General features: G+C 34.6%; 1 protein-coding gene across 1 annotated transcript in view; it reads left to right on the top strand.

Moving 5' to 3' along the window:
* Window positions 1-15311, top strand: part of FNBP1L (formin binding protein 1 like) — a 140991-nt gene that overhangs the window by 84481 nt on the left and 41199 nt on the right. Inside the window, exons 5-9 of the mRNA XM_089909445.1 lie at window positions 410-463; window positions 1745-1892; window positions 2686-2748; window positions 10113-10217; window positions 13733-13861. Of these exons, the coding sequence (XP_089765571.1) occupies window positions 410-463; window positions 1745-1892; window positions 2686-2748; window positions 10113-10217; window positions 13733-13861 (499 nt within the window). The remainder of the gene's footprint in view (window positions 1-409; window positions 464-1744; window positions 1893-2685; window positions 2749-10112; window positions 10218-13732; window positions 13862-15311) is intronic.

Raw genomic sequence — 15311 nt, 5'->3', positions numbered from 1 at the left:
AGTATTATAATCCCTGATTTACAAAAGAAAATAATGATAGTATTTCCTTGAAATACGTGTCTTTCTGCCATAACTCAGTTTCATATACTGAGTACTTTGTTTCATATACTGAGTACTTTGTTTCTTTTATTCTTCCTCTTAATTCTTTTTAGTTTGATAGCATAATCAACCAAATTGTTACTATTACACTCGTATAAACATAGAAATAACATTTCTTTCTACAGGAATCAGTATTTTAAGGAGAAAATGTAAGTAATGATTGTCTATTATGATGGTAATAGGTGATCATGTTGCTGTCTTAATTTTTTTCCATCATTAAATTCTTGATATAATGAAATTGGAAACTTTTTGAGTATTTGAATTTCAACAACAGTATTTTAGTAAATTTTAAAAAATCTTCTTCCTATAGAAATCTGGTTAAGAAGTACTGTCCCAAGCGTTCCACCAAAGATGAAGAGCCAAGGTAAATTATATACCTATTTACGGTTGCATATTAAAATTTAAAAGAAGACCTATATTTTTGTTATTTAGTAAAATAAATATTATGCCATTAGCTTTTTATAAAGATTTTTAAAAGTTTATTTTAATAAAAAATCATAATGTTTATGAAAGAGGAAACTACTGTTTTTTCTTATGAGGTTGCATACTTCAGTGGGCTTGATAATAGCTTTTTAGAATAGTTGAAGTGTGATTTCTAAGTAATAGGTGGACTGGGACTCCACTTGAATGATGTAGTCTCCAGAAGAAAAGGGTATTTTTTCCATACTTTATTTTGTAGCTGTCAGCTTGTTAGATTCTTGCTTTTACTTTTACAGGTAGTAAAACAATTTGGCTGGTTGGTTTAAAGGGGTAGTGAAAAGGAATAAGGTTTTCAGGGTAATTTTGGAACTCTGAATAAAAGGTTTGCCTATGAGTAAACCTTTGCCTATGAGCTTTTTGGCATTCTTAAACAGGGGGATACATGGATGGTTGTAAAATGCAGAAACAAAAGGAGACTACACTTAAAACAACTTTGTGTGTAATTGTCAGTTGTTAGAGGATTCTCAGGTTTAGTGTTAATGGAGTCCTAGCTGAGCTGTCCACCTTCAGCTTATGTAAGAGTGTTCCGGCAGTGTATTCAAGTAGATTTATACATTTTAATACAGTGATTCTCTTTGTTTCTCTCCTTCCCTCCACACACATTCTTTTTACCCTTATTTTTGCCCCTTCTTACCCCTCTGTGGTGCCAACCATAGCGGCACTTCAATTGCATTCAGGATGTGGGCAGGCATACAGGCAGCTGTGTCCAGAGCTGATAGCAAAATTGTTCTGTAGATCACCCATCGAGATGCATTTGAGTGGTATAATTGGCAGGTTCTGTCCTCTAGAGCAAGCATATCATCTCTGTAATAGGTTCAGTTGCCAAGCCTAGGAATCCAACCACGTTCATTCCCAAGCTCAGGGCAGTTAATTGGCAACTTAAGAGATTCCAGTATGCTAAAAGAGCCTGCAGGTAGTATTCTTATTATTTTTTGACCCCAAATATCCTTTTATTTATAAATTAAGACTGCCCGAAGATATATAAACATGTACAACTTGAGTTTAAGCAGGATTCTTTTCATACAAAGTTAATTTAGAGCTAGTAGCTGAGATTTAGGTTGAATATGTTAAAATTTGTTAAGTATCAGGCTCAATCTATACCTCACAAAAACATTTATAATGAAAGTAAAAATAAATTTCACCATTTTTAATATGTTTTTGTCAGGTTTACTTCGTGTATAGCCTTTTTTAACATCCTTAACGAGTTAAATGACTATGCAGGACAGCGAGAAGTAGTAGCAGAAGAAATGGCGCACAGAGTTTATGGTGAATTAATGAGATATGCTCATGACCTGAAAACTGAAAGAAAAATGGTAATTCTTGTCATTTTTATACAGTTGTAATAGTATATGAAATATTTTCACAGAAATGAAGTAATTACTTTGCTTTTTAAAATAATGTATAGTCATACAGCATAAACTGGTTTTCTATTTCTCTAAATTTCTTCTAGCTAAAATTATCTCAAGACATTCTTGCTAATTTGTGATCCTTTTGGATTTAAGACTGAGGTTTGGTAAATTCCAGCCAGTGGGACAAATCTAGTTTACTGCCTGTTTTTGTTTCCTAGTTACCATGAGCTAAGAATGGTTTTTACATTTTTAGATAGTTGAAAAGAAAATGAAAAAAAGAATATTTTATGACATGTGAAAATTATATGAAATTCAAATTTTAGTGACCATAAAGTTTTATTGGAACAGGCGCACGCTCATTCACTTATATATTATCTGTGGCTGCTTTTGCATTATATTAGCAGAGTTGAATATTTGTAACAGAGACAGAGACCATGTGGTTTGCAAAGCCTAAAATGTTTATTTGACCCTTTATAGAAAACTTTGTCAACCCCTATTTAGATAATCATGTATTTTCCAAGAGATTATATCTGTCTTAAAGATTATATTTAACATATTTAAATAATAGTCTATAAAATGCATTTTAGAGAATTTTTGCTTTACTAATAATCTATTCCTAAGTCTTGATAAAGTTTACATAATTAGTACCTTGAAAAAAAATTAAGTGAAAAGCCTTTTGGGGACTTTAGGCTTTAATTGGTATTGTAATTTAAAAATTTGTTTTGTTTGTGTTTTTGGTTGTTGTTATGATCTTCAGCATCTTCAAGAGGGACGAAAAGCTCAGCAATACCTTGACATGTGCTGGAAACAGATGGATAATGTGAGTTATAGTGTTTTCATGTTTAACATAAAATTTTGTAGCATTTAGCTCTAAATGCTCTTATGCTTCATATCTATTTGAGTTTAATATTTCTCAATGTAGTATTATTTATAATTTGACATTGGTGTAAGTAGAGAATATGAGACCATTTTGTCTGTTTTCCTTTTTTTCTACATGGTTCTGTACTTGTACCAATTCTATAATCTTCAGATAATTGTAAACATTTAGGAAGATTCTTTTGACTTTGCCATTGTTACTATAAAATATTGATAGAGGATAGAAGTAATAAGGAAATATTGATATATCCTAGAAGACCATGTGACTGAGACTAAGAGAAACTAGATTCTAGTTCTGCCTTTTCCTTAGCACCTGATTTTTTCTTGACTTCAGTTTTAGCAAATAAAAAATGAAGACAGTGAACTAGATTATATGAAATGTTTCTTCCAGTTCAGTGATTCTATAATTGAGTGTTTCTAGTACTGGGTTGCTGGTCATAGACTATCTTACTGTAGGAAATAAAGTACTTTATAGGGCAAAATTATAAAAGCATAATAATTATTTACTTTAAAAACTTTCCAAAGGTACTTATTAATGTGGCTTTTCTTAAATATTCTGGCATACAGTCATTTGAAAACCAAGATGTTTACATGGAACATTTTATCTTCTTTACTTAAAACGTTATGCCAAATGATGTGCTGTCGTATAAGGTTAATATTCTTTCTTGAACCCTCATGTTAGCAAGCAGTTTACTCTTTCCCTGCATATTTTTATGATGGACACTGTATTCCTTGAAAATTATGCTGAAGGGAGTTTTTCATGTTAATCAATTTAGCTTGTGGTTGTTGGAAAAAGGACAAGTCTGAGATTAAAAAAAAAAAGTATGCATATACGTGTACAGCTTTCAGCTTTTTTTCTTTCTTTTTTAAAGGCACGGATTAAAAGCTTAGATTAAATTTCTACTATATAAACTGTCACTGATGTAAGATTCTAATCACCAGTACTGATTGAGAATTCTTAGGTATATTAATAGTCTCTTTTCATTTTTGTTTTGATTTTCTTTCTAATTGGTTTCAGAAAGACTTCTAGGGAGTGTTTACATTTATTAAATTTTAAATTGCCTTAACTAGCATCCTTAGTATCTGCCACCCAATGAATGTGTATGTATGTGTGTCTTTCATTTGCACAAAATAACAGACTCCTACACTCATGAGTTATTGGTCCCTTTAAAAACTGGAGTTGACACAAATCATTCCTGTTGATATGTGCTGACTTACCTTTAGAACAATTGTTAGTTATTAAGCAAAAGTCATAAGGGTCATAAAAAACAAGTGTCAAAAAATGTAGGAGAGATTTCTTTAAGGCGTTAACAATATTGTGAAATAAAGGTGAGTTCAGCTCAACTCATGTTTATTGAAGGCATCTGTAACATGTATTGAGTCTGGTACAAAAGCAAATATGATATGGTCTTGTTTTTGTGGAGCCTGCAGTCTAGTAAGAAAGAGACACAAATATAATTTCTGTGTAATATGTAGAAATATGTGCAGGATGCCTTTTATAGTCCCATGTCTTCATGTCTAATCAAGAAAACGAAATTGTAAAATTCCTAACATGTTTGCAATAATTGAGAGGATATTTAAAGAACTAGGAGAGAAAGCTTGAATTAGTGACAGAGTATTGAACATTGAGAAAAAAAAAATTTAAAGACAGTTATTAACCCAGGATAAACAAAATAGGCCCCACTGACATTTAAGTTGAGGGCAGAAGACAGTAGCCTGTGAAGAAGATTTTGAAGGAATGGTCAGAGATTGAGAAGATTGAAGCATCAGAAATGGCAGGTCTATCAGGTGGTTCCAAGTAACAGATCATATGAGTTTATAAGAACAAAGCTTGGAAACTGGTCAGTTCTAGAGTTGGTCAGTAGCTCAGTGATGTCACCAAGGCTGCTTTTTCTATCTGTCCACGTTGCTGTCTTGACCATGGCCTTTTCCCTCAGGCTTGTCCCTTTATGGTCAACAGTTGATTTAAACAGCCAAGCACCACATCCTCATTCAGCTGCATGCAGAAGCAGGAGAGAGGAAGCATTTCTCTTCTGTTTCCTCTTATCAGGGAAGGAAAGCTTTCCCAGAAAACCCCAGCAGAATTCTTCATGGGTGCCTTTGACAGGATTAGATTACTTGACCATGCCCCAGCTGTGGAAAGGCTGGTAAAGCAAGCTATCAGCTCTTTTCAGCCTCCGTACAGGGAGGTGGGCTCTTCTGAGAAAGAATAGGGGAGTAGATGTGGCTGTTGATTAGTCTGCGACACAAAGGATGAAGAAAGGAGAATCTTTTCTGGAGTATGTCCCTGTATTGTATAATGATATAATATCTTTCAGGGAAGGATTCTTTTGCTGTTGCAAGGAAATTAGTAGGTAGATTTTTTTTCACAAACAATAGGACACTTAATATAAAAGTATCGTTGTGGGCTTCCCTGGTGGCGCAGTGGTTGAGAGGCCGCCTGCTGATGCAGGGGACACGGGTTCGTGCCCCGGTCCGGGAAGATCCCACATGCTGCGGAGCGGCTGGGCCTGTGAGCCATGGCTGCTGAGCCTGCGCGTCCGGAGTCTGTGCTCCGCAACGGGAGAGGCCACAGCAGTGAGAGGCCCGTGTACCGCAAAAAAAAAAAAAGTATTGTTGTATATGAGTTGCCTCAAATTACACCAAAATTAGTAGCTATAGCTGGTCAATTTGAAAACACAGCTCTGAACTGAGTTTCAGAGAATTAACTGTGGAACTTTAATTTTAATCTTCACAGGAAAGTGACATTCTGTATATTATGTATATTCAGATATATTTATGCTTTGAATAAATTTTATGTATCTCATACTAATAAAAATAGTAAGTACATTTAAAATTTTTACCCTGGAAACTTAAGGGTAAACTAAAAGCCAGAGCAATAGTTGTGTGAGCTGATACAGTGGCATTTGAAAAGTGGTTCTAGAGGTTTTGGGGTATGGTTTACAGGACCTTGCTAAGGGCTTGGGGTTTAGTACTCACACACTGACAAAGTTTAGGTTTTAGCTCTGTATGTTTGGAGAGTTGGAACTGAAATCCCTGTATAAAGTTTGACTCTTTGAAGGACTAAACCTTTAGTGAAAGGTGGCAGGAACTCTGCCTACTGGCCAAGGGAGGTAGCGAAGAACCTTGTCTCTATCTGAAGGTCAAGGAGTAGGAGGTATCCTGTGAGAAATTTAAACCTTTTGACCTTGTAGTTATGAGGTTTGCACTATCTGAATAGTTTTGTAATCCTCAAGACAAGAAATTGACATTGTAACTGGTTAGGTAAATAGAAAATGTTGACATCCTGTGCTTTCTTCTGAGTAATTCTCAGAATACAGGTAGCAAGGCATATATTTTCCAGACAAGAAATTGGAAGAGTCTCTTCTGTGGATTTTAATTAGTTTGAGAGGAAAGACTTAAAGATACAGGCACCATGGTTTCTCCAAGGAAACTGCCTGGCCTTATCACTGTAGAGGAAAAGGCCATAATCCAATTAGCTTTTAAAATAAGAGCAGATAGGCAGGTATCCCCAGACATTTAAAAAAAAATCTAATGTAAACACCAGAGTATGCAGAAAAACTAGTATGCAGAAAAAAAAGCAACTTTGAAGAAACAGTGACTGTGAAAGGAAATAGAAATTAAAAAGCAAAAACAAGCAAAACCCAGAACCATTATTAACATTTTCATAGGGAATAGAGAAGTTATTACATCCATGAAATAGGAACAAGATACTATAAAGAAAGGAACATGTAAAGAACAAAAAAGAACTTTATGGTAGCAGAAATGAAAAGCTCACTAGAAAGAATGAAATTGAAGAAATCTCTCAAAGTAGAGCAAAATGACAGAGATTGAAAATATGAGAGAAAATATAAGAGAATTAGAGGGACTCATCCTATAGGTTCATTTTCAAGATAATAAGCATCTTAAAAAAGAGAAGACATAGAAAATGGATAGGCAAAATTAATTCAAGAAAATTTCCCCAGAACAGAAAGACATGAGTTTCCAGATGGAAAGGATTTTCCAGGTGCTCAGCACAGTGGATTCACAGCAAGACATATCTTCATGAAATTTCAGAACAATTAGGAGAGAGAGAAGATCCTACCAACCTCCAGAGAGAAAAAACAAAACAAAATAAACATATTTTATGCAAAGGATCAGGGATCAGAATGGGATCAGGAAGCCAGAAGACAGTGGAGTGGTACTTTTACATTTCTGAAGAAAGAAGATTTCCTACTTAGAGTTTCATACCTGGCCACATTTTATCAATTAAAATAGATGGAAAGGCATTTTCAGTCTTGGAGACTTAAACAATTATCTCTTTTAGGAAGCTTCTTTTAGGAAGCTACTGCTGAATGTGTTCTAGCAAAATAGAGAAATGAACCAAGAAAGGGGCAGGTGTGGAGCTAGGAACTAGGAGATTCGAATTAAGGGAGAATTGAAAGGAATCCCCAGGAAATGGTGAAGGGAAATCCCAAGGTAACAGTTATTCAGTAGGCCTAGTTTGGTAACCAGTTCAAATTTTAACAGGTTACAAACCTCTGGGTTCTTGATTTCATTAAGAAGATAAAATTGATAGAATTCAGAATATGTTTGAATTAACTGAGGAGAGATGTAAAGAATTGGGGACACTAGGGTTGAATTAGAGAAAAGTACATTGAAAACTAAAGCAAATTTTTTAGAAAAAGACATTAACTTAAGGATAAAAAAATACACAGGAAAGTAAATATATGCTCAGTTGTGAATAGGTTTTGCAAAGTCATACTAATTTGAATTAAATTAAAAAAATTTTAGAGGTCATTCTGGGCAGATGGTATTCCTGGGACACTTGGAAGAAACAACACAAAACCACTTTGGAGGGATGTTTCCACATTCTAAGCTACATTGGGACTCCATCAAAAAAAAAAAAGAAAAAAGAAAAAAGAAAAGAAAACAAGCAAACACCAAAACCAATCAACCAAGCATATAAAAACCAAACAAAAAACACCAAACAAACCAAAAAAGTCATGCTTAAGATGAGCTTAAAATAAAAAATTACAAAATATATATGATTATTTTTCTTATTATAAAGAGATTGAGATACATAATAAATATTAACTCAGTCATGCCTATGATTTTTTTCTTCACAGTCTTATGACGTCTGATATTTAAGGCACATGGTTTGTAATAGTAAAATTCTTTGCTAATTTAGAAAAATTTTACTTGTAGTGTGTAATTTTACACAATACACAGTGGCAATACCTTAAAGTTACTTTCTTTTTTATTGAGGTATAGTTGGTTTACAATACTGTGTTGGTTTCAGATGTACAGCAAAATTATTCAGTTATATATATATAAATTCTTTCAGATTATTTTCCAGTATAGGTTATTATAAGATATTGAATATAGTTCCTTGTGCTATATAGTAAATCCTGTTGCTTATCTGTTTTATATATAGTAATTTATATCTGTTAACCCCATACTCCTAATTTATCCCCCTATTCCCTTTCCCCTTTGGTAACCATAAGTTTGTTTTCTATGTCTGTGAGTCTGTTTCTATTTTGTATATACATTCACTTGTATTATTTTTTAGATTCCACTTATAAGTGATATCATATAATATTTGTCTGACTTAGTCTGCTTAGTATGATATTCCAGGTCCATCCATGTTGCTACATATGATAATATTTCATTCTTTTCTTTATGGCTGAGTAATATCCCATTGTATATATATAGCACATCTTTTTTTTTTGCGTTACGCGGGCCCCTCACTGCTGTGGCCTCTCCCGTTGCGGAGCACAGGCTCTGGACGCGCAGGCTCAGCAGCCATGGCTCACGGGCCCAGCCACTCCGCAGCATGTGGGATCCTCCCGTACCGGGGCACGAACCCACGTCCCCTGCATCAGCAGGCGGACTCCCAACCACTGCGCCACCAGGGAAGCCCCTATAGCACATCTTCTTAAACCAGTTGTCTGTTGATAGGCATTTGGGTCGTTTCCATGGCATAGCTATTGTAAATGGTGCTGCTGTGAACATTGGGATGTATGTATCTTTTCAAATTAGAGTTTTCTTCTTTTCTGGATATATGCCCAGGAGTGGGACTGCTGGATCATATGTTAGTTCTAGTCTTAGTTTCTTGAGAAACCTGCATACTGTTTTCCACAGTGGCTACACCAATTCGCATTCCCACCTTGTAGGACAGTTCCCTTTTCTCCACACTCTCTCCAGTGTTTATTATTTGTAGACTTTTTTGATGATAGTCATTCTGACCAGTGTGAGGTGATACTTCATTGTGGTTTTGTTTGCATTTCTCTAATAATTAGCTATGTTGAGCACCTTTTCATGTGGCTGTTGGACATCTGTATGTCTTCTTTGAAGAAATGTCTAGGTCTTCTGCCCATTTTTTGATTGGGTGGTTTCTTTGATATTGAGGTGTATGAGTTGTTTATATATTTTGAATATTAACCCCTTATCAGTCACATCACTTGCAAACATTTTCTCCCATTCCATAGGTCTTTTTATTTTGTTGATGCTTTCCTTTGCAAAAGCTTCTAAGTTTGATTAGGTCCCATTTGTTTAGTTTTGCTTTTACTTCTTTTGCCTCAGGAGACTGATCTAAGAAAGTATTGTTGCGATTTATGTCCGAGAATGTTTTGCTTATGTTCTCTTCTAGGAGTTTAATGGTGTCCTGTATTATGTTTAGGTCTTTAATACATTTCGAATTTATTCATTTTTTTTTGCGGTACGTGGGCCTCTCACTGTTGTGGCCTCTCCCGTTGCGGAGCACAGGCTCCAGACACGCAGGCACAGCGGCCATGGCTCACGGGCCCAGCCGCTCCGCGGCATGTGGGATCTTCCCGGACCGGGGCACGACCCCGTGTCCCCTGCATTGGCAGGCGGACTCTCAACCACTGTGCCACCAGGGAAGCCCTCAAATTTATTCTTATATAAGGTGTTGAGGGAGTGTTCTAATTTCATTGATTTACATGTAGCTGTCCAGTTTTCCAAACACCACTTGCTAAAGAGGCTGTCTTTTCTCCATTGTATATTCTTGCCTCCTTTGTCATAGAGGTGTGTCGTAGGTGTGTGGGTTTATTTCTGGGCTCTCTTTTCTGTTCCATTGATCCATGTCTTTTTTTGTGCCAATACCATGCTGTTTTGATAACTGTAGCTTTATAGTATTGTCTGGAATCTAGAAGGGTTATGCCTCCAGCTTTGTTCTTTTTCCTCAGGATTACTTTGGCAATTCTGGGTCTCTTATGGTTCCATATAAATTTTAGTATTATTTGTTAACTTCTAAATGAGATAAATCTAACTTTATTTTTCAGCATTTTAATTTTTTTTTAACAGAGTAAAAAGAAATTTGAAAGAGAATGTAGAGAGGCAGAGAAGGCACAACAGAGTTATGAAAGATTGGATAATGATACTAATGCAACCAAGGCAGATGTTGAAAAGGTAAGAAATAATCCAAACTGACTTTAATATCAAAATATTATTACTTGCATATGGAGAGTAGTTACAATATTTGTGTTGGTATTAGAATTTCCTCAAGAGATACACTACATCTAAATCTAAGATACACAAATATTTGCATACTTTACACATAGTGGTCTGAGAAAGTAATTAGAATAAAATTAATATATTAATGTCAACTGCATTCTGAGTGTATAGGAAAGACATAGTTGCTATTAGGAATGAGCTTCTATCCTATTTAAAAATAAGATAGAAAGTCTAAGGTATGTTGATGGGGTATGCAAATAGAGGCTGGATAGTGTGCTTCCCAACTATACAGAAGGGAAAACATGATAAAACTGTCAGAAGTGTGATATCAACTATTTGTTTATTATTTGATTAATTCAGTCATTCATTTTGGAAAACTGAATTCTCTCTTGTCATTCACTGACTGATTCTGGGCCAGATGTTCTGTAACATTACTGTTGGTAGGATCAGCCCTGTAACTTTTGCTGCTTAGCTTCTCCTTCTCCCCTGCTGTATGCTCTTTATCTTAGGACATTTGACCCAGTGATAGTGCTGAAATGTTGGGATTTTGAAAAATAGATGAACCTTACTCCATGTTTTTGTATATACAAAGGCCCAACATTAGTATATTTTCTCCTTAGAATTTTGTAATTTCCTATAGCATCAGAACAAGGAAAAGCAAGAAGAAAGGAATAATTTATTTTCTTTACCAGTTTTTAAAAACCCCAAAATCATATACATTTCAGGTTACAGTTACCTTAAAGTTCTTCTAGTATAACTTATGATGGCGTTTATCTTGTCTACCCTATTTTTAATAACATATCTCTTATGATAGTAAGTTCCCTGTTATTGGGAATATAGAGTCTTAAAATAGTCTGTTCATTTTTTTAAAAAAAATTACCATTTCCTTATATTGACCCCATTTGTCTCCCTGTTCAGCTTTAGTTTCTTTGAGGTACCAGAAAAATAACAAATCTATATTTTTCTCAAAATAGGTTTTTAGATATTTGTAGCAGATTATCTACCCCTAGATGAACTATTGTGTTTCTTCACCTATTGCACATATGAAAAATCTTCAAGTTACTTTTCAGACATCTTCAAGTTACTACTTTCCTTGGATACCAATTTAACCAATATTCTTTGTTACCTCAAATTGGGTATAGTTCAGTCTGATCAGTTCTGAGTTTGATTACCTCCTTTGGTTTGAACACTAAATTTATGTTAATTATACCCTAAATGTATATCAGCTTTTTGGGCAACCACATTGTTTGGCTTGACTCTCATTGAGTTTATGGTTAACTGAAATCCCCATGTCTTTTCACATATGGTGTGGTATAAGAATATGTGTCTCAGACAGAACTTGTACTGTTGGTCTTTTAAACGTATATGCTACATCTGTATCAATTATTAGATTTGATCCTGCTGTTAAGATTTTTGGATCCTGATTTTGATCATCCACTATATTAATTTCCTTCCAGGTATCATGTCATACACATAATGTGTTATCATTACTTGATAAAAATGTGGACCACAACACTTGCAAACAGCCCTATTTTATATATGGGAAACTTCCTTGGTGGTTGACATTGACTCAAGAACTCCTTTGACTTATTATCAAACATCAATTGAATACATAGTTTATGTACTAGGCAAGTTAGGCGAACTCTTTAACTGGACTCTCATTTTTAACTTACTCATTTTGTCTATAAAGATATCTTTAGAGACAGGTCAGACGTCTTGAAATCTAGATATAACATGTCTACTAGTTAGTTTCACCTAACTAGTTCAGAATTTTTATGTTTATATCTTCCTTTTTTATTCTTATTTGTTTGCAACCCCTTTAATTATTAGAGAATTAGGAAAACTTTGAGGTTTTACTTTAGATATCAGAGAGTAGAGGAATTCTGTTTTAAGTGACCAGGAAGGGAAGGGAACATAGTTTCAAGTAACTACTTATGAAAGTTTAAAAATAAAGCATAAAAAAACAGGTGAAGAGGGAGCAGGCCGAGTATCTTCCTAAAGAAAAGAAAGTCAGTTGCACAAAACCGTGAATATATGTAACACTATCAAACTGTACACTTAAAAATGATTAAGATGGTAAATTTTATGTTATGTGTATTGTGTATTTTGCCACAATTAAAATTTAAAAAAATTTGATGAAATATAAAAAGAAAAAGAAAGAAAGAAAGGAAAGGCAGTAGATGTGAAACCCAGAATATGCCAGGGAAGGTGTCAATTGTTTTAGCTTCTAGCCTTATTCTCTTACATAACCTGCTGGAGCCTTTCTCCCAGGCCTTGGGAATCACAGCCAGTGACTTGGAACATGAGGAGCTTCCCCTGAAAGAACCATTGTGGGTAGGGAATATTCTGGAAACCTTTTATTCCATCATAGTTTGTGAGAGGAGGGAGAAAAGGGAAAGGAGTGAATGAATGTGTACTTACGATCCCAGGTTAGAACTTGAAGTGTATTTTTCTGTAGAAATATTTTGGGCCATGGTGTTTAGTTTTCATAGTACTTATTTATTTTAATTTTCAAGTACACTGTGGATTAAATGGATTTTTGTGGACTTATCTGAGATCTTGACTGCCATGTATTTCTGTAGGTCGGTTTGTTTCTGAGTTCAGAAGAACTAATTTGTAGACCTACTGTTAGAAGGTTAGGGATTACAATTGTAAAAACTAAAATTAGAATAATGAAATGTATTCACAATGTGCTTTTATTGATATAATTTTCAAAGCACTCTCATCTAACATGATTTATAGCTTGGAACACTGAAAAATTTTCAATTCTTATTTTGTTTTTTTCTATTACTTTATAACAATTGAGAAAATTGTTTAGATTCCCCTCCAATAAATCTAGATTTGTGCTGTTTGTATTCTGATGTTCTCACCAATGAATCAGTAGATGGTACTAATATTCTCATTCAAAAAGCATTTCTATAAGACCTTCCTTGAGATGAACAGAACTATATTCTAAATAAGCATTCCTTAGATAAAGTACCTGTGGATTTTTGTATAGCAGTAGAAATTATTGTTAAGCATTACATTATCCCCAAATCCCATTTTTACTATTATTTGGTTTCACTGTGGTTCTGAGTTGGATATAACTGGATTATGTTTAAAGAAATGTTTTACTGCTAACTTTGTAACTGTCTAAATTATTCCTGATGCTATTTTTCTCTTCTGATTAAAAGCTTACTATTTCAAACCATAGTGTTGTCATTTATTTAATTAAAAAAATCTGAATTTGTTAAGGAGAAACTTTATTTTCATGGATTATTGTAAGGGGGAGGATTTATTATTGCAGTAAGAAAAAGGGAATATTGCAGCAGGGAGACTGGCCATAAGATCTGTAAGCCTCTCCTTTACTTTTAAATGATATCAGTAGTTAGAAAAAGTCTCGTTTTAGTATAACTTCTAGAAAAGTGAATTAGCTGTGATTTTGTTGCTCGTCTTGTCGTTGGTGATGATTTGGACCAATTTGCTTCTAGGCTAAACAGCAGTTGAATCTACGTACACATATGGCTGATGAAAATAAGAATGAATATGCTGCACAATTACAAAACTTCAATGGAGAACAGCACAAACATTTCTATGTAGTGATTCCTCAGATTTACAAGGTAAAATTTAGAGATGTGAAATTAACCTAATTTTAGATACGGAAGAGCTAGTCTTTAAATGTAAAACTTTAAAATTTCAGGCATCAATCAGAATGTTTCTAGATTCACTAGTTAGTCATCAAGATTGGTGATAAGAAATTTATGATTATAGATGTGAAAAGTAGATTTTTTCTGACTGAAATCACAGATTTTTCTAGAGATTTATTAGTAGTATATTAAACAGTTCACTCAAACAATGACATTTTCTAGATAAATTTTAATACTACATTATTAAGTCTTATGAGATGGGAGAATTCATTGGAATTGTGTATTGTAGTCTGCTCACTTAGAATTTGGATGTAGCTTTTTGACACTGTAACAGAATCATTGGCATTAGTCCAGATGGCAGAAATAAAACTTAAGAAATGCATTTGCTAGCCTGGTTTTTGCCTGCTTATCTTCCTAGCTGCCAGATCATAAATGTAATTCAGGCTTATAAATCCCATCCATCATCATTTGATGATACTAATTGCCAAACGGCCCTCAGGTAAGGACTCCGGAGGTTAAATTATGTTACCGCCTATTCTAGAAAGAAGAGAAATTAGAGAAAAGGGATTTAGTGAAACAGTGTTGAAAACAGTAGTACCTGGGAGAGCAGAGCTTTTGTGAAAAGAGTGTCAGTCCAAATACACCTTTTTTTTTCTTGGAGGCAAGTTAGAAGTACAAAGGAAGCATAGTGAGAGGTGGTGGACTAGAGAGGGTATCAGGTTTCAATCATTTAATCCAGAGCATCTAGTCAGCCTGTCCTCACTCAGTGGTGCTTTTCTAAACTTACCAGCTACGCCTTCGTATTCTGAGGAGACCTTAACTTGGAGATCCACTGCTTTTCTGTGTTTTGGGGCTTGATCCTTTTGTTTGTACTTTGCTATGGAGCAGTCTTGCCACTTTGTGATGCTGGGCACAGTTCTTTTGTGAAAATGCAGGTCTCAAAATAAATTCCCAGGCTTTGGGAAGTAAAGAGGAAAAAAGTAGTATGAAGGCTTTGGGAGCTAGGGGACTTCAGCAGTGTAGTTGCTTCCTATGAGAAAGAAAGGTCATTGTTGACAAATAAGTGTCAAAAAATGCCTTTAAGTTATTCGGTATAATTGTGTCCTGGCATAATTCTTAGTGCCATGTGCCAATGAATTTTTGAATTGTAGGGATTCCATACATGTATCACTTTGACCTTGTGTCTTCTTGTTTTTCCTCTTGTGTCTCCAACCTTTCAATAGTCACTTTGAGCTGTAGAATGTGGTAGGTTTGGGTACCCATTGGTATGCGGTCAACTGTGGATTCTTGGTCCAGTCAGATCTTACCAAAATGTTCTGAACTAACTTAAGGGTTTAGAATGCTCACACTTGTATATGTTTTATGCCAGTTGCTTAAAAAGGAAAAAAAAAATGTGTCAAAATTTTGTGTTAAAATGAAACTT

The sequence above is a fragment of the Delphinapterus leucas genome, chromosome 1 (assembly GCF_059928025.1).
Source record: "Delphinapterus leucas isolate spDelLeu-1000000601 "Yukka" chromosome 1, BTC_Dleu_Yukka2, whole genome shotgun sequence".
In the NCBI taxonomy this organism is placed as follows: Eukaryota; Metazoa; Chordata; class Mammalia; order Artiodactyla; family Monodontidae; genus Delphinapterus; species Delphinapterus leucas.
This window is presented reverse-complemented; position numbering and strand designations above follow the sequence as displayed.